This window comes from Gopherus evgoodei, chromosome 3 (assembly GCF_007399415.2).
Source record: "Gopherus evgoodei ecotype Sinaloan lineage chromosome 3, rGopEvg1_v1.p, whole genome shotgun sequence".
NCBI lineage: Eukaryota > Metazoa > Chordata > Testudines > Testudinidae > Gopherus > Gopherus evgoodei.
This window is the reverse complement of record NC_044324.1, coordinates 107,344,159-107,370,367: the sequence shown is the minus strand read 5'-3', so window position 1 is coordinate 107,370,367 and position 26,209 is coordinate 107,344,159. Positions and strand designations below refer to the sequence as shown.

Genomic DNA, 26,209 nt, shown 5'->3' with positions numbered 1-26,209 from the left:
TTTCTGTCATCTGATATTTGTTTGGATGTGTCCACACTATAAAAACTGCTCTGAGAACTGGCAATCTTGCTGGCTGCCTCAGCAAGAGGACAAAGACTGAATGGGTTGGAGTCTCAACTACCCCCTCATCAGCACAGGCTACCTAGAAGAAAGTGGAAAAACACTGGCCAGAATATACTGAATACAGTACTTCCTGCTGAGAACTAGTGAGCCACTATTTCAGTGGCTTCAAACTAACACATTTCTCCAGTAAATTCACATGCACTGACTATGTTATATTTTACTGCTCCATAGCAGGCCAAGAAGTGGAGGTAGCTTTTTCCTTTAATGGACGCTATTCAGTTGCAGTCATGATAGAGAATAGAGATGTGCACAAAGTGTGGAAAAAAGATGGCTACCTACATTGAGGTCAGCAGTTCTGGGCACTGAGGTGTTCTGTGGCACTTGCGGGGGAAGGTGCAGGAATTTGAAGTGGTTATGGAGCAGGCAGGCCTAAAGACAATTTTCAGAGCTCTGAGTTACAGTGCATGTGCTCCATAATTAATCAACGGATGTTCCATCCTGCTCCTGGACAGCAACAGAGACAGTAGTCTCTGTCTCAGTGGTCCCTTCTGGGCTCAGTGGTATGATGCTCCATGATGGGACAATACCTCAGAGGGAAGGGCACTAATGGATATTAGTTAACAGAAACTAATCAGCAGCAAACTCAGGATCACTTGTTCTGGGAGGAGGGCGGTAATGGGTATTTAAGAAAGAATAGTGGTTTGATAGGGAATTTTTTAAATAATTTAAAATGTTTAAAGGAACAAAAACTCTCAAGCTGAGCACATTATTATTTAGCCTAAGTATCAGCGTGATGCTATTATTGCTTCCCCCACCCTCCCACCTGCCCCACTTCTCCTGTTTGGTACATTCACTCATTGCACCTTGTCCTTTAGTCAGCCTCATCCATCAAACATGCACATGAGCAACTTTACACGCTTAGCTGCTTGGAGATCCCAGGGCAAGAGGTCAAAAGATTTTTCTTGCTCTGGGAACATCAGCACTCTCTGAGGGTACGTCTTCACTACCTGCCGTATCGGCGGGTAGCAATCGATTGCTCAGGGATTGATATATCGCGTCTCATCTAGACGTGAAATATCGATCCCCGAACGCACTTATATCGATTCCGTAACTCCACCAACCGGAACGGAGTTGTGGAATCGACAGGGGGAGCCGTGGACATTGATCCTGCGCCATGAGGACGGTGAGTAATTCGATCTTAGATACTTCGACTTCAGCTACGTTATTCACGTAGCTGAAGTTGCGTATCTAAGATCGATTTTCCCCCGTAGTGTAGACCAGCCCTGAAACAGTCACCAAATTCAACACATGTAAATTCCTGGGGGCAGCGGAAAGGCTGGATGCTAATTAGGACTGGGAAGGTGGCACAGTGAGAAAGCATGAAAGATCAGAGAGCGTGCTATAGTCATCGACACTGTGCTGTGTGAGGAAAGTGAGAAAGTATAGCAGGAGGAAAGCAACATAAGTGTTGCTCCCACCCTGTTTAATGACAATTTGCAGATGTCATATTTACAACAATTGTTGTGGGTGGATACCCTTCCTCCCTTTACTGGCACTTTTCTCAAAGGAAATACAGATTGAATATATTGCTGGTCTTCCCACCACTGACTGTGAACAAAAATCCCACAGCAACTACCATGCTTTATGAGGGTGCATGTCATTGGTAATGTATGAGCACTTGGGCAGGACACTGATCTCACACAGGTTTTTTTTACTGGTATAGCTCCATGGATTTGAGAGCAGCATCAGACTCTTCAGCTTTGTGAAGTAATTCACCCTGATCCAGTCCCTTTGATAGTCAATGGAGTGGTCCTAGGGGTTGAAAGAGACAGACAGCCCAGAGAATTAGGAATTATTGGGTATGGGCTGAAAGAGTTCATTCGGCATAAGCTCTCCTCCCTGGGGGCCGTTCTGCAATTTCTATGACCAACCTCTTCTGGAGAGGACTACTCCCTGGAAAAGGCAGACCTCAATGTCTCCTGGATAAACAATATAATACTTACCGGCAAATGGTGCTAAAACAGGCTGTCATAAATTCTTCATCTTAGAAAGCACCGGTTTGGCAGGAATGGCATGCAGCAGCAACTACAGACATCTGTAGGATTAGCTAGGAAGACTCATCAAGGAAGGCTTGCAGCCTCCTTTTCAATAACTTACTGATGGTTTGTGAAATAACTCTGGAAATTCATGATCTGCTGTGGTCTTTAGTGGTGGTTCTCACTTTGGTTAGCTGCCTCTTTTATGTAACAAATGAACCACAGAAATGAAGAAAACAAAAAGGAATCTCAGATTAATCTACTTAATTTGGGCTCTGTTGTGGCTTACATTGAAGCTGGTGAGCTGGTGTGAGTAGCCCTGCTCCAGTGGGAGCCAGGGTAAGAACTGTGCTTCAGGAAGCAATGTGTTCGCCTTTGCACCACATCTTGACAGATGGCCAGTCAACACTGCTGATACAAATGGGAACAGGACTATCTTTTCCCTGCCATGCCATGCCCACTTGTGCAGGCCTTCAACTCTAGTTACTTTTGTGCTCATCTGTGTGACCAATCCTTGCCTAGGGAGGAGATACAGGAAGGGAGAATCGCTGAGACCTCCTTCTACCTTTTGCAACCGTGAAGGGATCAGACACAATCTGGCCCTTGAAGAGATCACACAACTATGAAATAATCAAATATATTTTGGGTCTCTGTTGCATTATTGGCTGAGAACCCAGCTCATCCATTCTGTTATGTTACAAGGTATGTTGTTCTGAGACATTCAATATTTAAGAAAAAAAATGTAAAGGGTCATTTCTCTATGATAAACTGAAATGAAGGGGTCAAAAACTCTCAAATCCCATTAATTTTACTGGGAAATGAGGTCACTCAGCTTTTAGCAGTGTTGGACCCTTAGGGTACGTCTACACTACGGGATTGCTCCGATTTTACATAAACTGGTTTTGTAAAACAGATTGTATAAAGTCGAGTGCACGCAGCCACACTAAGCACATTAATTGGGTGGTGTGCGTCCATGGTCCGAGGCTAGCGTCGATTTCTGGAGCGTTGCACTGTGGGTAGCTATTCCGTAGCTATCCCATAGTTCCCGCAGTCTCCCCCGCCCCTTGGAATTCTGGGTTGAGATCCCAGTGCCTGATGGGGCAAAAATCATTGTCGTGGGTGGTTCTGGGTAAATGTCGTCAGTCATTCCTTCCTCTGGGAAAGCAACGGCAGACAATCATTTCTCACCCTTTTCCCCTGGATTGCCCTGGCAGACACCATAGCACGGCAACCATGGAGCCCGTTCAGCTTTTTTTTTACTGTCACCATATGTGTACTGGATGCCGCTGAGAGAGGCGATACTGCAGTGCTACACAGCAGCATTCATTTGCCTTTGCATGACAGCCGAGACGGTTATCAGTTGTTCTGTACTGTCTGCTGCGCCATTGTAAATTGGCAATGAGATGACGGTTATCTGTCATTCTGTACCGTCTGCTGCTGTCATGGGTGCCCCTGGCTGAGGTCGACCGGGAGCGCAAAGATAAAATGGGAATGACTCCTCTAGTCAATCTCTCCTTTATAGTATCTAAAAATAGAGTCATGTCCTGCCTAGAATATGGGGCAAGCGTACTAGAGAACCAGTGTCTCAGAGAGCACAGCCGCTCTGTGTCAGATCCTGCAGAAATGATGAGCTGCATGCCATTCTAGGGGATGTCCCTGCAACAACCCCACCCGTTGCTTCCCTCCTCCCCAAACCTTCCTGGGCTACTGTGGCATTTGTATGATGAAGTAATAAAGAATGCAGGAATAAGAAACACTGACTTGCCAGTGAGATAAAATGAGGGGGAGGCAGCCTCCAGCTGCTATGATAGTCCAAGCAGGAGATTAAGCGGTGTGGGGGAGAGGAGCCCAGCATCCCGCTGCTATGATAGTCCAGGCAGTACAGAATCTTTTCTTTACACATGAAAGGGAGAGGGCTGATGGAGCTCAGCCCCCAGTTGCTATGATGAGAACGGTTACCAGCCGTTCTGTACTATCTACTGGGAATGACCGGGAATCACTCCTATTTTTACCCAGGCACCTCCGGCCGGCTTCACCTGAGGCCAGCCAGGAGCACTCATGGGTTCATGGCCAGGACGGCTATCAGTCCTACTGCACTGTACCATCTGCCACCAGGGAAGCGAGGAGAGAGGATACTACTGTTTACTGCTGCAGCACTGTATCTACCAGCAGCATGCAGTATACATAGGGTGACATATAAAAAAGTCAAGAAACGATTTTTCCCCCTTTTCTATCACGGAGGGGGAGGGGTGGTAAATTGACAAGATAGACCCTGAACCACCCCGGACAATGTGTTTGACCCTACAGGCATTGGGAGCTCAGCCAAGAATGCAAATAATTTTCAGAGACTGCAAGGACTATGGGATAGCTGGAGTCCTCGGTATCCCCTCCGTCCCTCCATGAGCGTCCATTTGATTCTTTGGCTTTCCGTTACACATGTCACGCAGCACTGTGCTGTGGACTCTGTATCATAGCCTGGAGATTTTTTTCAAATGCTTTGGCATTTCGTCTTCTGTAACGGAGCTCTGATAGAACAGATTTGTCTCCCCATACAGTGATCAGATCCAGTATCTCCCGTACAGTCCATGCTGGAGCTCTTTTTAGATTTGGGACTGCATCACCACCTGTGCTGATCAGAGCTTCACACTGGACAAACAGGAAATGAAATTCAAAAGTTCGTGGGGCTTTACCTGTCTACCTGGCCACTGCATCCGAGTTCAGATTGCTGTCCAGAGCGGTCACAGTGGGGCACTGTGGGATATCGCCCGGAGGCCAATACCGTCGATTTGCGGCCACATAAACCCTAATCCAATATGGTAATACCGATTTTAGCGCTACTCCTCTCGTTGGGGAGGAGTACAGAAACCGATTTAAAGAGCCCTTTATATCGATATAAAGGGTCTCGTTGTGTGGACGGGTACAGCGTTAAATCGGTTTAACACTGCTAAAATCGGTTTAAACGTGTAGTGTAGACCAGGCCTTAGTGTTTTCTCTAGAAGAATAATGTAATTGAAAGTGTAATTGTAGTGACTCCTACAGACAGAGCAACATTATATAGTGCGTTGAATGTATGATTACAGTTGGGTGAATGATTCAGAATGGACAATTTATCCTGTGACATTTTCTGTTGAGGAATAGTTAGCAATTTGCTTAATTTATTCTTTAGCCAAAATTGTTTGTCACTTTCTTTAACAAATCATTTGTGGCCTTCAAATCCTTCATGAATGGTTTGCTGCAAATATTTAAAAAGTGCATCATATTGGTTAATTACTTACACCATGTGGTATTGTTTTAGTCCCCTATATGGATGACTTAAGTAACATATCTTACCAGGGCCCCAGGTCTCACACACACTCGGCCGTAACACAGCATGAATTACAAATGTTACAACATAGAATTCTATATTCACTTCTGATTGTATTGGAGCATCTGCGCTTAAAATTCACTTTTCACAAGTATTAACACTAGCAAAGCTAGCTTGGTAGAACATTAATGGAACACAAACACAAAGCCGGCATGACTAAAGACAAAGCCAATTCATTTCAAATTTCAAGCAAATGTTTGCAGAAACAGTCTTTGTTTCCCTTCCCATCCTTTGTCAGTCTTGTTTATTTAGATCTTAAGTTTTTCAGGATGAGGACAGTCTCTTAATATGTGTGTGTACAGCACTTAGCACAAAAAAGGATGATCTCAGTTGTGGCCTCTAGGTACTACTCTAATATTAATATTTATTGCAATAGTCATGCTGATCTAGTAATGCTGCTGTTTAGCAAATGCATATACAAATATTTCCCTCCAACTCTCATGTGAAATGAATATCCTGTGGTCTCATTTAGTTCTATATTGAGTATGTAGGTTAATATTCTATTCAGCAATGTAAGATGAAAAAAAATAAGTAAACCTCCTTTCTTCACTAGCCTAGAAAAAGTTAAGGAACTACATGCCAGTACTGATCTTTGTAACCGCAGTGAACAAGCAATGCAATAATGCAGTCAAGTGTGTGTGGGAGGCACACTGTGCAGACACTGGCTGATTTTCCTCCCTCTGTTTGGCTGAACTGGTATGAATCAAAAATGTTGTTATTAAAGTAAGCTATCATCAATCTGGTTGGGATTACTGGGTGTGCCGATAACAGACATAAACTTTATAAACGTATTAATGTGTCATGTTTTACCAGTTTTGTTTTGTGTTGATATTTTATGTGAGCATCAACAGATGTACTACAAGTATTGCTATACCAGTTGGTTACTCCTACATCTCTGGTTTGCATTTTCATCCAGTTACAGCTATACACTTAAAACAGGGCCTGATCTTGCAGGGTTGGCTTAGATGACACTGTTGTAAAAATGTTTCAGTCCTACCAATATTGCAGCTTCCCATCATTGCTACCACCAGTAGAGCTGCAGCACTGGTGAATTATGATAATGAAGCTTGCAAGGCCTTGTGTTGGTGACAGAGGGGCAAATGAAAGAAAGACTTTTAGGGTCTGCACTGCAACTGTGGCTTGTCCATGCCAGCTGACTTGGACTCTGCGGGTCTATTTAATTGAGGCGTAGATGTTCCAGCTCAGGCTGCAGCCCAAGCTCTGGGATACTCCCACCTCGCAGGATCCTAGGGGCCAGACTCTAGTACAAGCCCAAACAACTACACTGGAATTAAACAGCCCCTTAGCCTGAGCCGCGCAAGCTAGAGTCAGCTGGCATGGGCTAGCCACAGGTTTTTAATCACTGTGTAGACATGCCCTATGTCTTGACAAAAGATTTGTGCTGTTTTCAAAGTTCCTACTTTATGTTTGTCACATCCTCATCCAGCATTTTCCTGTCCTCAGCAGCTGCCTCAATGGAAGATGATTACAGCTTTTCTTAGTCACTAGTCCCCACGCCCTAGAGAGATCTCTTCTCTAGGTGTTTCTAACCTGGCATATGCCGGGAAGCCACGGAAATCATGAGTCTGTATTCATGAGATTTCCAGCCCAATTTATAGACCGAAGGGATTCACCCATCACTAGTCTAGACCAAACCTATAAGCTATTTTATTTTACATAAAAGCCCAAGAATCTTCTATGCACGCATAGAATATGTCAAGAGTCATGGCCCCTGTCTAAGAGATCTTTCAAGTCTAAATATAAATCATGACAAGGGGTGACGGTGACAAACAACAGGGTGAGGCTGGGTGGTGGGAGGGTGAAGTTTATAGCTATATGTTAACATTATTTAGTTTAGACACATCTTTCAGGGTTTTATTTTCATTTTTTAAATATAAATATATACTTTTTTTCTGTTGTCACCAATCATTATTTTGTTCAGTGAGTCTGTAACATACCAAGGTAACATAATGCTACTGTGGAGACCAGGATGGGTTCATTCAACCAAAGTCAAAAGCAAAATTCTGATTAACTTCATTGGTGCTGCAGTCTCAGTCTCCTTAGTAGTGATATTGTGCTGCATGACTGGAGGGGCTTAAATGATGAGTTTCCTTAGTTCGATGTGTGTTATTTTTAATCACAAAAATTAGTAATGAAATGTACCAGCTGAAAATATATATATTAACCAGTTTATCATAGAATACAATTAAGTTTGTCTATCTATTTATTTTTGAACAACAGCACAATATATGACTCTGATTACTATTTGCTACAAAAATGTTGTTGTTAAGGGAATCTTAAATAAATCCTGTTGGAATTTTCTACTTTGACAAAGTGTCTAATAATTAATTAATTATTTTCAATGCCCAGGATGAAAAGTTTTCCCATTGCCAAAAGTCCAACTTTTTAAATTATCTACAAAGCATTTCTTGGAAAACTGGACTGTTTTTGCATGGTGGAATTTCTTCAGAATAATTTTTTTCTGAGGCATTCCTTGTGGTAACAGCAGGCAGACAGACTTTAATATAACTGTGTATGGTTTCAGCTGCCTCCTGTTATCTGATAAGAGCATTTTGTTATGGATAATATGGGTACAAAGATGGCAAAATGATGCTGTTTCATTCTTACTCCAAAATTGCAAATGAGATAAATTTTTCTTTTATCAGCTATTTGATATCTTTAACCAGCCCATTACGTTTTTATCATTTATTTCAAGACCAAGATAAGGCAATTTACTCAAATATTGGGCATGGAAAAAAGTTCTTATGAGATCCCTGGATATTAGCGATGAGATTTCCCAGTGGCCATTGGTCCTGACATGTTAAAAACTAAAATTTGTTTCAATAATCTCAGTGAATGGTTGGGTGATAGTTATGATGAAATGAAAAGAGTGTTTGTATTATTCACGATAAAAGGATCCAAACAGGCTAAGCAATGGATAATGAATAGCCAGATCTTGAAGTTCTTACTTCTATTTTATTAGGCAAAACTTCCAGTGCCTTCAGTGAGAATGTTGCTAGAGTAAGAAGTCAGTCAGTAAAAACTGATTGAGGACTTCAGGATTTGCCACACTAATATCAATTCTTAAAGGGACAAATTCATCACTGAGCTAAATCAATTGACATCAGTGGAAATTTCAGTGGATGAGTTGGTACAATGGGCTAAGGTGGTAAAATCGTTATTCTTTTTTATGTGTGAGAAAGTTCAGCTTACCAGATGTACTACAAGCATAGATACAAAAAGGACAGAGCCTTATGTCCTCCTACATGGGTAACTCCCACATAAGGGTTGGGAAACTCTGCAAGTACCCAAATACAGGATTTCTCCTAACCCCAAAATCCTTTCTTAAGATCTTGAATACTAAGGTCTCAGTCCTGCTCCACTGAAGTCAATTCGAGTTTTTCCGTTGCCTTCAATGGAAGCAGGTTCAAACTCTAAAACCATTGTAAATAGAGTATTTAATACATTTCAGATGCAAGATGGAGGCTTTTTAAAAATCTTGGTACACAATCTTATTTCAGGGGCATCAAGAACTTGTAAGTATATAAATATTTTTTCAGTTCAATTGTAATTTTAACTATAGAAAGTGATTGCCTCAGTAGCTTAAATTTTAAACTACATACTATTATGTTGACACTATGATTGCTTCATACTGAACCTCTGTTCTTGGGATAGATGTTGGTATTTAAAAAGCAGCAGTATTATAATGCATATAATTTCACAACGTGTAACTATATTAAAAACGTATTTATATATGTATATATATAAAACAGGAAACTAATCAAGCCAAAGAAATCATGCTTAGAATGCTGGGGAAGAAATATTTTTACTGACTTCAGCAATATAGTCTATTGTTTTAAATGCGGCTGTTGCTGAAGATGGCTGTGTTTCATGAAAATACGATGAAACATTGCTATGGGTCTTTCCCAGAGGGTTGGCTTTTGCTTCTAATGAACACAATGGGAATTCTGTTGTCTGCCTCAAGAGGAATAGGATCTGACCCCCCAAAATGTGGAATGTACTTTTACCGAAAAAAAAAAAAGATGGGCTTGTCATCAGCAAATCATTTACTCTGCCAGTATAATGGTACAATCCTCAGGGAGAAAACATCATCAGGTCAGCACACAAAGTATACTTTGAAAGAAAATGCACAATGGATAATTTAATCCCACTCAAGGACAGATTCAGCTTGCCTGATGGCTGTTTGCTCATCAAATGGCTGTTTAAAAATGATGGTGTGACAATCTTTATTTTCTTTCTTTAATAAGCATAAAGCGTCTACAATGACAGCACCTATGGCCTAGTGAACATGTGGCATATTACAGCTGTGAAGGCCATGTCAAATTTCCATGTCAACTGCAATACGTCCTGGCTTTTTAAAAAAAAAAAATGTATTTCAATATTTGATGGGTGGAAATATCTATTCAAATAAATTAATCTTCCAATATGCAACTGCACATTTTTTATCATACTGTGCTTTGTAGAAGCTGTGCCTTTTCTTATCAAAAACATAAAATGTACATTTTACTTCCACATGAATGGTGTCCTCTAGTGAGGGAGTTAAAAATGCAGATATACAACAAAATGCTGGAGTGTTTTAAATGGCAATTCCTTTATGTGTCACCATTTTGTTATTGGTGTAGAAATGCAGCCATGCTCTGCTCCTGCCAACCCTTAATGCATGTGCTTTGCACCATTAATTTCAGTGGGACTACTCATGTACTTAAAGTTAAGCATTTGCATACGTTTGCAGGACTGAGGCCTCAATTAACAATGGTTACCATGGTCCACTGAAGGGAGATCTATAATTCTACATGACCACTAGCTCTTGTGAACATACAATCATACCAGTGAAGAAAAAAAGGAAGCCGAAGGGATGTCCCACTAATCCACATCTGCATGTTAGTTGTGCATCATTATCTGCCTCTTATACACAGAACAAATATCCCTGGTCCCATATGTAGGGTCCGTGGAACAATCATTGAATTTATAACTCACTTTGCCTAATCCTATTCTTTTTTGTGCAAATTCTGTATCTACTGCCATGTTTATAATGTTATTTTATTATCTATGTCAGTCTACACTCTGATCTAATGTCTCTTGCAGAGCCTGAATAAACAACTTAATTTGTTAACCGTTAGTGTTATCAGAATAAAACAACTGATCCCTTTGCTAACTGTGTCTTCGGGTTTGAACTGTTATCCACTGTGTGCCAAATGTCTGAATTAGGACCCGGCCCCTTGTCCACACTCTGTTGTTGACTTCAATGGGAGTTTTGTCTTTCTATGTCCTGCAGGACGGGGCATTTAACTTGATCATGAAATAGACTGAACACTCTCAATTTCCATTAACTTCAGTGGGAGTTTTACTTGTGCAAGGAATGCAGGATCAAGCTTTTATGCTGGTAAAAACACTTGACAGAGCTTTGTATTTACTAAATAAAATAAGTTAGAGTTTCAGGGCCAGATCTTGCTGTTTCTAAAGCAGCATAGCTCAGTTGCCACCGGTGGTGCTACCTCAATTTATACCAACTGAGGAGCTGGCTGAACATATTTTGAATTATCTGTTTTTTAAAAAGTGCAAATCTAAAATGTAATTAATAAAGGGGTTTGGATATTTAATAAAAGGAGAAAATACTGATTGTTTGATTGATAGTTTGTAAGTATTCTGTCCTTTGTTAAAAAAAAAAGAAGTGAATTTTGAAAGTGCTTTCCTAATAACAGATTTAAAGATCAGGCTTCCCTGAAGTGTAAAGCAGATGACAAGTCTAGAGCAAATCTTTTGTGGACCAGACAGATTGGTTTTTCATTTGTTTTCCTTATGCACACTTAATCATTTTAGAGTTCAAAGATTCACTGGTGTCAAACCATAGGTCTCAAGGCTAGTTAACTATTGTGATCATCCTGTCTGACCTCCTGCATAATACATAAATTATACATTCACCCAGTATCTCCTCCTTTATACCCAATAATTGGTCATGGAACTAGACCAGATTTTTCAGAGAGATGCTCAGTCTTGATTTAGAGACTTCAAGGGAACGAGAATCCCTTAGGTAAGCTCTTTCAAGGGTAATTATCTTCACTATCAAAAATGTATGCCTTTTTTCTGGCATTAATTTTTCTAGCTTCCATTTCCACCAATCTGATCTTTTTATGCTATGTAAAAGAGCTCTCTAGCATGTCTCTAGTTTAACTATGGTATTTTAGACCTATGAAAAATTGCAGAAATGAATCTATTCTTTAAAAAAAATAATTTGTGTTTTACTGTCAGTTAAACATCTGAACCAACATTTTCAAACCTGGCTACCTAGTTAGGCAGCTGAATCTATCATAGACTTCTGATAAAAATGGCCCAATTTTTAACAGTGTTGAGCACCCACAAATCCCTTTGGAGCTACAGGTGCTTGATAAAGAAGACCACTCCAACTTAGGTGCCTAAGCAGAGATTTAGTAGCCTAGTTTAGGCACTTGATTTTGAAAATTATGGCTTTGGGTCTTGGTGAATATTGGGCCCTTACTGAAACACAAAGACCCAGTGGGCTTGGCCACCTTTGATACAAATCCTTTGCCCAATTTGCTTTCCCTGATTAGTTTGTCCAAAGGATAAGAAATGAATCTCCACCATGTGGGGTAAACAGCTGTTCTACCTCACCTGCTCGCTTTACTCTCCTTTATTCTTTCCAGAGACAAGCACTTAGGGACCCATCCTGCCCCCATTGCAATCAGCAGCAACACTTCAATGGGAGCAAAATCGAGGCCTTGAACTGGGGCCGCTCTGTGGACCCTACCGCCTCCCTGTTCGGTAGCTGTTGAGCCAGCAGCTTGTGGGGCGGTAGCCGAGACCTGGCCCCACGCCCCATGCTCAAAACTGCACCTGCAGAGGGTCTGTCTCTGCAGAGGACACAAGGGGTCGCACCTCCCCCGGCATTGGATCCTAGCACGAGCGCCTGAAAACGCAGGCAAGGTGCACAGAAAGGGAGAAAGGCAAAGACCCTTGGGACTGCCCGGTGGCTACTGCCCCCACCTTCAACCTTCTCCCCCCGCCACCCCTAAAGGCGAAAGAAACTATGAGCCCGGATCCTCGGTTCTGTGGGACAGCCCGCTAAGCACCCCCACTCCTCACAAAGGGGGAAACGGTGTAGCGAGTGCATGCAAAGAGAACAGACTGTGATGCCCTGTGCTCATCAGCCAACCCTACCCCTGCCAGGCCAGGCCTCCCCCCGGAGAGTTTAAGGACTCAGCTACAGTCTAAGCCTCAGGGAGGTTCCCACCTGCACACAGCCTCCCACCCACTTGACAGCTGCTGGCACAGATCGAGCGACCCACAGGAGGCTCAAATGCACGGAGCCGAGGAGACAGTGCTAAGGACCAAGTGTTGGGTGTTCATAGGCCAAATCCCGCGGCCTTCCCTGAGTTAGTGCTTGTTTCCATGGGAGCTTGCCAGCGTGAGATCCCAGGGTTTGAGCCCGTCGGGGCAGTTTGAGCAGGGCGGGTGTTCTGCCTCTCCCTTCCACCCCAGCCTAAACCGATCGCTCTTTCCACCTTTCTTGTCTGGCGGGGCAGAGGGAGGCTGCTTCGGGCCTGAAGCTGGTTGATTTGTGGAGGGCAGCCTCTCCTTTTGGGACTGTGCCCGCTAGGAGCTCCAGGAGCGGGTGGGGAGTTATCAGAACACGAGCAGTTCCCTCGCCAAGGATAATAAATCGAGCGTCCTGATGTGTTTTACTTTGCCCGCCCTGCTCCCTCTCTGAGCGGCCCTGGGGACTGGGCAGACTTCAGCCCCCGGGGCTGTCACTCCGGAGCTACGTTTCAAGGGCACTTTAGGTGAATCAAAGCTCGCATTCAAGAGGCCAGTGATACAATGGAAGCTTTCAAGGACCAGTTATGCCAAGGTGGAGAGGGGAAAGCGGAGCAAGAGCTAGGAAATAACCCCGAGTACTGTTTGATGAAATACAGGCGGCGGTTGTGTTCGGACACTTCCCAGCTCATATCAGGAGCTGTCGGGGCAAACAGAAATAAACAGCCCATTTTCAAGCAGCGTGGCTAGAAAGTGTCAAAGGAAGCTGGGTTCGCTCTAGATCAGGGGGCCTGATCAGGGGGCCTGGACAGAAATGAACGAGAAGAACGGTCCTTACTACGCTAATTGACTCTCTTCTGCGAGCATCGTCCTTTCCAGACTTGTCAGTCACACCCTCCTTCCCCCTCTCGTGGGAGTTTATTCTGAGGGGAATCAGACACTTGATCCAACGCCCACAGAAGTCAGTCGAAAGGCTCCCTTGATTCTGGATCAGATCCTAAGGTCCCTACAGTGTAGACTGGGAGAAGTCTGGCCCAGAAGACTATACAAGAAAATTATAAAACTCCCCACCACTGCCCAAGATTTGGGCAGGCCCCTCTTTGCGAGCTGCTTTCTAAGGGGGTTTCTGGTTGATTGGGTGGTTGGTTTTTTCTGCCTTGAGTCTGGATTGTGACCCCGAATTGCTCTGCTCCTCACTGGCCAAACCAAAAGAAGAGAACAGTTTAACCTGGACGGGCGAACAATGCGGCGATCAAAATCCGCCTGCCTGCGCCCAGCATTTCAAACCCATCCCCTCTCGGCGCAGTGCGCACTCACTCTCGTCAGCTGCGTTTCTTCCATGACTTTCCCTGTAGATCCACCCCACCCCAAGGCCATGTGGCTCCTGTCTGATTTGTTAGAGTCGGGATAAGAAGGCAGAAATTAACTTTCTTCATTCCAGGGGTTTTCACAATAGCGAGCTTAACACTAGAACCAGCGGTCTCCTCAGTACTCTAGGAAAAAATCGTGGTGCAAAAACCCCTAGGGTCTTTCTCGGCAGGACTCGCAAGAACTCAGGTGAAAAATCTTGATGACTAAAGACAAGTATCAGCAGCCCAGCACCAGTAACTCACCGCTGGACCGGTGATGTTAAAGATGCCTGAGAAGGCAACAGGGTTAGTCCATATCGGGAGTGAAAAATGTCCTTCTCCTCATCCCTGAGTGATGGCAGCGGGTGGGGTAATGCGATTGCTCCAGAAAGGTAACTGCAATTTAATTCTGAGCTAATCTGATCCACTTGTAAGGGAGGATATTCGGGGGATTTTTTTTCCCTTTAGAAAGAAAACATTCCAGCGCGTTACATCACCTCCCAGACCAGCCTTAATTAATAATAATTAATAATTAACAATAATAATGATAATGAGCTACAGGAAAGGACTACAGTCTCAGTAAATCTAACCTGAAATACCTGAGGGTTAGTTTAATTCCTGTTCCTGTCTATATCTTTTGCCAGGGCAGCAGAATCTGGGGAGACAGGAGGCTACCGAACAGGTGACTAGCAGAGGAAGGGACTAGAAGTTAGCAGGTATAAATCTCTGCGCACTTACTTCTTCCCTGTCGCCGTACCCTGGAGGCGTGCTGGGTTCCAATGTATTCCATCAAGTTCAAAGTGATAAAAAACCAAGAAATTAGTCGCAATTGCATAGTAACCCCGGGATAGTTCGCCTTCTCTTCTTTTTTGGGGGGTGGGGAATAACACCGCAGTAGAGATACCTGCACTGATGTCTCCCACTGAGATCCAGGTCCTTCCTCCTCTATTGCACTTTCAAATTGTCCGAACAATTGTCTTCTGCAAATTTCAGAGGGATGTCACCGAGGAGAAGGAGCCCTGAAGCAGTTGCGAGGGTCCATGCTGTTGCAAAGGCAGGCAGCATGTTGCAGGGTTCTAGGGGGTGCGGCGTCGAGGGGGAAAGGGGGGGGACTCAAACTCCGCTACAGCCAAGGATTGCTTAGCTCACATTCAGTACCTCGGCTACAGCCTCCATGGGCAGGTGGGATGGGGACCCGCCGTTTCTCCTGGCTGCCACTGAACCCCCAACGCCTCATGCAGGAGCTGCTGGTTGAGTCTGCTGAAGTTCTCCCGGGGAGAGTGGCACAGGATGCGGGGGTTCCGTGCAAGACAGCTGTCGGGGGGCGGGAGTGAATAAGCCACGCAGATCGGATGATGGAGTCAAGGATTCCCCTATGGCTCTCACAGAGGAGTCTGCACCAGAAGCATCTTCCAGGGGCATGCGAGGGCGAGCGCAATAGGGAACTGAAGCAGCCGCAGGCTGGGGTGCGAGGATGAGGAGCGCTCCGGGACTGCCCGCCCAGAGCACAGTGGGGTTGAAGGATATGGACAACCTGGGTCGTTTCAGCGGCTCTGAGTTCAAAAGGCAACAGCTGCAGCTCGCCTCAGCAATTCCTCCCTCTGCTGCACCGTGAGGGGAACTCGCCCTGCTTGCAGCCTCCTTCCTGGCAGCACTGCTGGGCTGGCTGACTGCAATCTCTCTGCCTCCCTCTCTCGCCCCCCCTTCCGCGGTGGGATTTTTCAAGCCCACATGGAGCGTGGAAAGCGGACTCCAATAGGCCGTGGGGCAGTCCTAAGCGGAGCCTCCAATCGCCGCCTGGCTGCTCTGCCTGAGATTAGAGAGGGAGGGAGAGATGCGCGCGGGTGTGGGTGTGCGCCCAGCACCCTCTCTGTGGAAATGCCATTGTGTCTTGCCTCCTTCCCCAGAGCGACCAGCCCTCACCACAGACTGCCTCAGAAGATGCCCCAAAACGAAGATAACTGGGGCGGGGGAGGGGGCAATAAAGATGCCACTTTTCCCTCTCTGGAAATACTGAGCGTCTGGCTTTGTCAGTTCCAGGAGGACACTGGCAGAGCGACAAAACAGAGCACCCCATTGGCAGGATTTCAGTAGCAGAGAAATGTCCTGCAAGATTTAAGTATCAGAGGGTAGCCGTGTTAGTCTGGATCTGTAAAAGCAGCAAAGAATCCTGTGGCACCTTATAGACTAACAGACGTTTTGGAGCATGAGCTTTCGTGGGTGAATACCCACTTCCTCAGATGCATTACATGCTCCAAAACGTCTGTTAGTCTATAAGGTGCCACAGGATTCTTTGCTGCTTTTACAAGATTTAAGTGTTATTTTCTGCCTCTCCCCATCCGACTGAGTTTACATTGGATTAGACTTTTTACCCCCCAGAGGGCCCTTTGAAGAAGGGACTTGATTTACACACTCGGTTTTCTCCACCTCGAAAACAGAGGTCTTGTAGGATTAGGAAAGGTAACTGGTTGGTTGGTTGGTTGGGGTTTTTTTAGGAATAGTTTTTTGAGCTCTCGTCCCTTTACGAGCCTTTCTTATTAATGATGTTGAGGTTTAGTCCAATAAACAATCATCATTAGGAGGCGCAGAGGAGTCTCTTTCCACAAACCTTCAGAGTTAAAAACCTCATGTGCCCATTTAACTGATTGGTATAACCTGGCACTCAGCGTCTGAACTCCAGTGGGAACGCGCTGTGATTGACTGCTAGCTTTGGGGGGGAACAGAACATATGGAATATGTATGGTTTGATGCAAGCTTTCTCAACGGGAAAACATGTTACTCTCTGCTTAGTTTTTGCATACCCACGACCATTTCCCACTAAACATGCATGTTTGTATCCCGTTTGCCTTTCAATCAGATATGCTGGGACCTTTACTAGATGGCTAAAGGTCCAAACATAACCAAGATTATACAGATCTTTTTAAAATCTCATTTTATTATTTAGCAGAATAATATCTACTTTCTACTGCAGGGAATTATTTTTTCTGTGAGATCAGGGCTGTGAAAGGCTAAAACATACGACTCCCTTTCTCGCTTTGCAAATTATCTATTTGTAGGTCTCTGAAAAGGAGAACCAGTTACAACAACTTGATTCAATCAGGGATCTTTATAAAAGTCCCATTTTTAACTGTTTTTCTCCGTCTGCCTTTGCCCCCGCTCAGAGAGCTGTTAAATATCTGTCCCATAAAAGGTGGGGGATTTCAAGGTCTGTGGGAGGCTCCCTTTGAAAAGAACTCCAGGGAAAGTCTTTCTAATCCAGGATACTTGAGCCGGATAGGATGAGATTGCCAGAGAGACATAAAATTTTTAAAAAAGCAATTCAATGGACAGCCTAGGGGATACATACGCTCACATGAAAAAAGGGGCCTTCGCTTTTTGTTCGCTTTGGTTTGTTTGTGATACAAGCTTTCCTGTGCGTGTAACTTTCAGGACGAGCCAGACGGGTGGGATGTGAGATGTAAATAAACACGCCTGGGAAGAATTGAGGGGATGCGCGTTGGAGCTAACCTGCAGCCAGAGGAACAGCTCAGCTCCAGAGGCGTTAGTGCCACTGGGCAGAGAAAGCATGTCAAGAAATAAACGATCCTCGGGGAAACATAAGGAAAACATTAAACACCCAGGGAGTACATTCCCGCTCTCCTCTGACAGTCAGAGTAACTTCTTTCACCAGAGCTCGCCTGCCTCAAGCCGATTCCCTCTTCTTCCCGTTATACGATGGAAGAAGCATTACACAGATTTACCAGAATATTCACCCTTCCCCTTTATTTCTCAGATACTGTATGTGTCATGCCAAAGCATCCCACAGTCCTACGCAGCGGACCACACTCCCTAGGTGCAGATGGACGCAAAGCAAGACACAACATCCTCATGTAGGGCCAAAGAGAAGGGAGATTCAGTGGTTAGTTTTGAGGTGAACGAGTGATCAGAGGTAAACCAGGAGTCGCAGGGAGCAAGGTCTGATGATTGGCCGTGGGAAAAGAGGCTCAGGGTCACAGGGCAGCGAGAAAAAGCTGGGTCTTAACTTGAAAAGAAACGGGATTTGCAAAGATCGCCCGGAGTCCAGGCGATAGGGAAGCTGAACTAGTGTGCAATGTGCAGAGAGCCCAGGTTACTGCTTCAAATCAACTCCTCTGACCGACTATTTTTACCAATTGCTGCAGTTCTGTGCTAAAATGAGAAGATGTATATTGCTAGTTTCAGGCTGTCTCGTGTGGAAGGAGTTTGTGCCAGAGGGAAAGTCTGGCATGAGATTTTACCTTAATGTCACTCATCATGATGAGCTATCAATGGCAAAATTCATGCGGACATCAATTCTATCACAAATCCAACATGCACGGTCTAGGTGCTCAACTATGCAGCCGTACAGGGTGCTTGCAGGAGTCAGAGCCGGTGGGGCTGCAGGCATGGAGGCGAATCATTTTTAAAAGGCTGCTATTGCCAGGGTCCTATGAAATGAAGAGCCAGAAGAATACACAGCAAAGAGAGTTGAATGTAATATTTCTTTGCAACTGAAACCAACTGATGCAGTTTCTAGGGGTGTGTGTGTGTGTGTATGTGTGTGTACATTTGACTTTATTAAAGAAAAAACTGACTGAGGACCTCTATTGCTTCAGGAAAGTGAAAGATTTCTTAGCTTGCTGTGTTATTGATCTATCATTAAAACCAGCAGCAGTGGATTCCAACGTCAGCTGTGCATTGTAGGTTTTTTTGTTTTTGTTTTTTTTATCAAAATAAATCTTGCAATCAAAAGAGGAATAGCATCCTGGTTTCCAAATTGCAAATATTACTGTACATTTATTTAAGAATTTTCTATTGATATAAAACGAATTAAAAATTTAGACTTAAAAAGAGCTAACTGCTCCATTTTATGTAATATTCGCATGATTAGATTTTCAAATTATCTTGGAATAAAAAGGAGCCAGTATCAAGAATTTCAGATTACATCCAAAATAAGAGTTTAAAATCATGATATTCTTTTAAAAATCCATTACTAATTGATATTTTGCATTTTAAAAATATTTTGGTCAAAAACTACCCACTTGAACAAAGGTTGCTGACTTCGAACCTCTGTCATTCCTCGCCACACTGGAAATAGACAGTTTGCCTAAAAGTGAACAAAAGGATCATCAACTTGTCTTTTCTTTTAGAAGAAGAGAGCACAAGAAATGAAGGAGTTAGAGTAATTTTGATGCTTAGTCCCAAGGGGAATAAAACCTACGGTATGAACCATCATCTTCTTTCCTTTTCAAGTGTGCTCACTGCACTAAGACTGTGCAACCCACACTCACATTGGTGAGCATTTACTCGCAGAAGGACCACATCTACTTTAGTGAGTAATGCTCACCAAAGAGAGGAAGGGCTGCAGGACACCTTGGGTAAGTTCCCAGTCACAATCCAGCATATCTGCTATTACTATTTGTTAAGTACTGACAATATGCTTGGTGACATAAGACCCAAAGTAAAGTACTTGTCCCAGAGTTTTTACAAACTAAACAAGACAGACACAGAGCAGCCTGGACATGCTGCTGGGAAGCACACAGAAGGGAATAACTAGGATTGTGTGTGTATATGTGTGTGTGCTTCCTAAAATAACCCATTTGTTCTTGAGTCATGTTCAATTTAGAAGTTTAATCTACTGTAACATTGCAAGCATTCTCAATAGCTGTTAATATCACAAATAGGGAATTATGATCTCATAGTTTAAATAAACTGGAAGAAATGAGTGATGAGAAATGATTTACTTGAAGTAAGTTCGAGCTACAATGGTTTGTTTGCTGCACTTTTTTAAATTAACTGGTTCCTTAAACTCCAGTCCTGCAGTCTTTGAGAAGCAACTTATACTTTAGACATTTTAACAGATGTAATGACAGGGTATTAGTAAAAATGTACAATAGGGAACAATCCTACATTGGCAGGAGACAGACTAGATGACCTAATTGGTTTTTCCCATCTCTAATGTCCGCAATTCTGTCATTGTAATAAAAGCCCATTGAAGCCAAAGGCAGTTTTGCCTGTGTAAAATCTGGAGCCCTGGGCCCTAAATTAGCAAGTTAGCTCAGAGTGTCCCTCACTTTGGACCCGATCCAAAACCCATTAAAGTTAGTGCAAGTCTTTCCATCAGTGTCAGTGGGTTTGGTGTCAGGCCATCTAGATGCTTTGGAAATTAGCTGACTTTCTATTTTATGGTATGTAAGAATAAAAGAGTATTTGTAGGAAACGTGGGCAGATTCTGTAGTGCGAATGCTTAGTAAGCAGCCCAGTTAAGAAAGTGCAAGCAGGTGAGCTCCCATTATCAGTACCTAAATAAAACTGAGGGCTTGTCTGCATGGGAAAGTTTTACTAGTTATATCTGATTAAACCATTGCTAAGTCATTGTTTCCTTGTATTCCCCCATCTGTCTGTATCTCATCTGCCTCCTCTTATGCTTAGATGCAAACTCTTTTGGGGCAGGGACTTTGTTTGTTTGTTTGTTTCTATGTTTATTATTTATGTTATTGTAGCAACTGGGGGCCCCAGTCTGGTCCATGCCTGGGGCACCCAGTTGCTACAATAACACAAATAATAAATAATAAATAAACTGATGTAATGATACTACTATAATTCCCTGCGTGGACACATCCCAGAACAAGAGTCAGGTTTTTTGTGAGTGTGCGGCTTTTCTTAAATCCCTTCAAAGCTATATTAGCTAGACCAAAAAAAGGCATTCTTATATCAGAATAAGTGGGACCATGCAGGGAGACACACCAGTATACTTTGACTGCATTAAATTCACACCTTGCTATATACCGGTATAACTTTCCCATGTTGGCAAGCCCCCAAGGTAGTGGGAGTTTTGAAGGAGTAAGACTGCAGGATATGGTTAACATAGAGCAAAAGTTTTCATGGGGACCCCAGGCTCTGACTCTGTTTGCTTATTTATTTGCTTTTCTGTAGCACTTGTAGTATTTGAGTGCTTGTAGACAAAATGCTTTAGCATTTAGCAGAAAGTTGGCATCTCTGCTTTTTGGTGTGTGTATGGGACACACTTGGAATTGTGTCCCTAAATGCACTCAACTGCACACAGAGGGCAGGACTGTGGCCTTTCAGCAATGTCCCATGCTAGAGCAGCTGTGCTGCAATGGGAGCCCTCAACAAGAATTCTGGCTGACTCAGCCAGAATTCCTGCTGGGTTTCTTATAAGCACATACTGCAAAAGCAACTCCACTGCTCTTTAAACAAGTGTAGCACACATTCCCACCCTCTGCTCAGCAAACTGTGCTCACTGATGCATGGGTGTTGATGCCATAATCCCACCATCACCCCATTCTTTTCTACTGCCAACAGTAGAATGTAAGAGTGGCTCCTTTCTGTAGACACAGTGGCTGATCCCTACTTAAAGAGACATTGGAAGGTCTCTGCCACAATCTGGCCCTTAATTAGGATTTTGTAAAATAGTGTTGATTGCTAAATGAAGATGACTATTAAAATGTCATTAGGGATGATGCTTTGTTAAATTTAGATAAATCATAGAATATTAGGGTTGGAAGAGACCTCAGGAGGTCATCTAGTCCAACCCCCTGCTCAAAGCAGGACCAACACCAACTAAATCATCCCAGCCAGGGCTTTGTCTTTAAGCTAGGCTCTAAGGATGGAGATTCCACCATCTCCCTAGGTAACCCATTCCAGTACTTCGCCACTCTCCTAGTGAAATAGTGTTTCCTAATATCCAACCTAGACCTCCCACACTGCAACTTGAGACCATTACTCCTTGTTCTGTCATCTGCCACCACTAAGAACAGCCAAGCTTCATCCTCTTTGGAACCCCTCTTCAGGTAGTTGAAGGTTGCTATCAAATCCCCACTCAGTCTTCTCTTCTGCAGACTAAATAACCCCAATTCCCTCAACCTCTCCGCATAAGTCATGTGCCCCAGCCCCCTAATCATTTTCGTTGCTCTTGGCTGGTCTCTCTCCAATTTGTCCACATCCCTTTTGTAGTGGGGGGATCAAAACTGGACACAGTACTCCAGGTGTGGCCTCACCAGTGCCAAATAGAGGGGAATAATCACTTCCCTCAATCTGCTGGCAATGCTCCTATTAATACAGTCTAATATGCCATTGGCCTTCTTGGCAACAATGGCACACTGCTGACTCATATCCAGCTTCTCATCCATCATAATCCACAGGTCTTTTTCTGCAGAACAGCTACTTAGCCAGTCGGTCCCCAGTCTGTAGCAGTGCATGGGATTCTTCCTTCCTAAATGTAGGACTCTGCACTTGTCCTTGTTGAACCTCATCAGATTTCTTTTGGCCCAATCCTCCAATTTGTCTAGATCACTCTAGTCCCTATCCCTACCCTCCACAATATCTACCTCTTCCCTCAGCTTAGTGTCATCTGCAAACTTGCTGAGGGTGCATTCATTCCATCATCCAGATCATTAATAAAAATGTTGAACAAAACCTGACCCAGGACTGACCCCTGGGGCACTCTGGTTGATACTGACTGCCAACTAGACATAGAGTCTTTGATCACTACCCATAGAGTCATTAGTAATTATACAATGCATATGGCATACCTCAGTGAATACCTTTAATAATCAATTAACACTTATTTTACTAAACTGGCCCGTTTCATTATTTTAAAGGTGTAAATTGAAGAAAGATTCTGGAATAGCAGATCTGAAGAGTGGCTCTGATGCAACAAAGCCCTTTGGTCTTATTGAAGAAAGCACTCCTTGCTTAAGTCTATCCTTATGCTGGATAGCACTTAAACACATTGAGGTCAATGGGATTTAAGTATGTGCTTTGTGGTCTCCTAGGCAAGGATGCTTTCCTGAATCGGTGCCTTAAAGATGTTATAAATTTCACTGCATGTCTACACTATGGATGCTACGTGGCACAGCTGCAGTGCTGTAGCTGTTATGCCGCTGTGGTGTAGATACCTCTTACATCAATACAAGAGTTTTTTTCCATCGATGTAGTTAATCCACTTCCCCAAGCAGCAGTAGCTAGGTTAATAGAAGAATTCTTCCATTGACTTGGCTGCATCTACAACAGGGGTTAGGTTGGCTTAACAACAGTACTCCGGGGTGTAAATTTTTCACTCTCCTCAGGGACATAGTTAGGTTAATCTAAATGTTAAGTGTAGACGAGGGCTCAGCATGTCCTACTGAAGTTTTATGACACTACTTCCTACCCATGATCCTTAATTTATGACTTGGAGGGAACCCCTCTAATGTGGAGAGGAGTTACTCATATTCCACATTGATTCAGTCCTTGGCCTTTCCTCTCAGCCTGCCAATGGTGATGAAAAAGCAGCAAAGAATCCTGTGGCACCTTATAGACTAACAGACGTTTTGGAGCATGAGCTTTCGTGGGTGAATACCCACTTCCTCAAGCAGCAAAGAATCCTGTGGCACCTTATAGACTAACAGACGTTTTGGAGCATGAGCTTTCGTGGGTGAATACCCACTTCCTCAGATGCATGTGAGGAAGTGGGTATTCACCCACGAAAGCTCACGCTCCAAAACGTCTGTTAGTCTATAAGGTGCCACAGGATTCTTTGCTGCTTTTACAGATCCAGACTAACACGGCTACCCTCTGATACTTGAATGGTGATGAAGCATTTTGTGAGTTGGATATCTACCAACTGGGGCTGCATTGGCATCAGTAAACTAATTTCACAAATGCCACAACACAGTCGTCAGACAGTTACAACGTTTAGTTACTACCAACCTAACATACTCATGGAGCAAAACAAAATAGATACAAAAATACTACTACTATCTGAGACATAGAGGTGAAGGGCCTCTCAGTTTCTTAGGTCATATTATCCTCTAAAACTGCTTTTGAAACTGAAATTAAGTCTCCAGCTATTTAATCTGTAAATAATTCACTAAATTGGAGGGTTTTGATGGTCACAGATTCATGACAAGGCAACCAGAGTGTGTTTTATAATGGAACTGCAGGATAGTCATCAAGAAATTGTATCCTTATGATACAACATTATTCATAATGTCTGGAATCAAAGCATTGAATCTTGTTTTCTCCTCATGCTCTTGGCAAGCTATTTAACCCAAGTAGAATATACTAAATTACTATATAGTGTAGATGTATGCACATTTACAGGAATTAGTGGTCCACTTTAGAATATGGAGTCACACAGGGTATATGGGAGTTAACAGTCTCCTTTCACATTTTAACACAGGACTGTGATTTCTTAACAAGGGCACTAGAGTTGCAAAACAGCATGACTTTGTTGTAGTTAGTAATTAATGAGGTGCTAAAAGTGCCTAAACAGAGGATCCCAGACAAAGAATGCATGACTCAAGAGGATAAGAAGCCCCCATCCTTTCAAACAACAGTGTCATTTAAATAAACAAAAAGGCAAGTAACTCCAGTTTGTGGGATAGGAAGGGTCCATTAGCAGACATCACACGGACCCATCCACTGCAATAGCATTCAGATTAGCTGTCACATTTTGCAATTTGTGGGAAACAAGAGTTGTGTTTTCTTAATAAACCTGCAAAAGATATAATCTAGCCATTTAAATGTGAAACATTTGTTTTATTCATGATTTAAAAAAATAATCTCATACACCATTATCATCTTCATGCATTTCTGCAGTGGTACTGTGGGATGCTACTCAGTCAGGTTAATAATTAAATAACAATGATCTGAAGGGCTGCTACCCATGAGGTACAGATAGACTAGATGAATTAAACACCTAAAGCACATCTGAGAGTCACATGACTGCTCATCAAATAATAGTATTTTAATGCTATTATAAAACAAGTAAGCAATTATTTATTTATTTATTATTTATTGATTAGGTTTAAATGCTTGGTTTATATTTCTATTGAATTTGTTTTACATTTTAAAAAACATAACAGTTCTGTGTCAGCATACACCAAGATGTGAAGTTTTTTACAAACAAACAAAATCAGTTTCATTTCAAGTATTATATGAAAATAGATGCAGTTTATAAAGGGTTTCTCTCATAGAGCTTGTCTTCTATTCAACAAAACATTCATACATAGATTTCACAGAACATGGCAAACCCACCAAAATCACTCACTGAAATATTTCATAAGAAACTATAACATGAAAGGGGAACAAAGGAGCACTTAAATACTTCATTAAGGATATTTTTTTAATGTAGGGAGATATGCAATATGTCATGTTGACCTTTTGGATACTGAGGCATAATGGCCCAAATTTATTCCTGGAGTGACTACCATGAAGTCAATGCAGTTGCAGCAGAAATTAATCTATCTACACATCCCTGTAAGTAATCATTTGTCTGGCAGTCTAGAGATTCCCAGTGTTTCCTTAAAAGGAGCTTTAGTGCTCAAAGACTGGGTGTTAACCAATCTCAAGGAAGTACTAGCTAAGGATCCATCTTATGATGGGGAGTAATCAGTGAATCATGCACCAATTGTGCTTACGTTCCATCATTCAAATGCTATTTCTTATTTCAGTACCCAGACAGCTATAGCATGTTTGCATTTTTTCTTGGGGTACCTTCCTAACCGCATTTCAAAGTGACCTGCAAAGGAGTAGTGGTGTGAATAAATTGTGCCCTCTTTAGCTTCTGTATGAAGTTTGACAAGAGTGTCACGTGTTATTCTGCTTGTTTTTACATTATAAATTAAGATATAATCTGCCTTGAAAGACCCTACACCTTGTTTACGTGAGTCTTTTTTTGCTACCCAGAAAAACAAAAAGAGGAATTCTACAGAAAACTCAACTTGCTAAACACCACTTCCCAGCATCAATGGCTTTTTCTACACTAGCCTTTTTCTGATAGATGTGTTACCATTGCTCATATCCATGGCAGCTCCACCAATGGTACCAACAGTAGCAGCATTAAAAAGACGATGTGCCACTAGCAGACGACATTTTTATCACTGTGTCATGTAAACATGTCCTGAACAGATGGTCCTTGAAAAGTGAGAGGTTACCTGTTAGCATTTACATGAAGAGCTAGTGGCCTTTTTGGTGGTTTAACAAGTTGGGCACCATTGCCTGACAATTGACAAGTCAGGCACCATGAATGGAAACCACTGGGAACATTTTATTATCCAAGATTAGGTAAAGGTTGCTTCAGGAGCTCATTCTACCAGGGC

At 43.0% G+C, this 26,209-nt stretch overlaps 1 protein-coding gene across 1 annotated transcript in view; it reads right to left on the bottom strand.

Moving 5' to 3' along the window:
- Nucleotides 1-15,820, bottom strand: part of RSPO3 (R-spondin 3) — an 86,172-nt gene extending 70,352 nt beyond the window's left edge. Inside the window, exon 1 of the mRNA XM_030556254.1 lies at nucleotides 14,844-15,820. Coding sequence (XP_030412114.1) covers nucleotides 14,844-14,940 — 97 coding nt within the window. The 5' untranslated portion in view covers nucleotides 14,941-15,820. The remainder of the gene's footprint in view (nucleotides 1-14,843) is intronic.
- Between the last annotated feature and the right edge of the window lie 10,389 nt (nucleotides 15,821-26,209).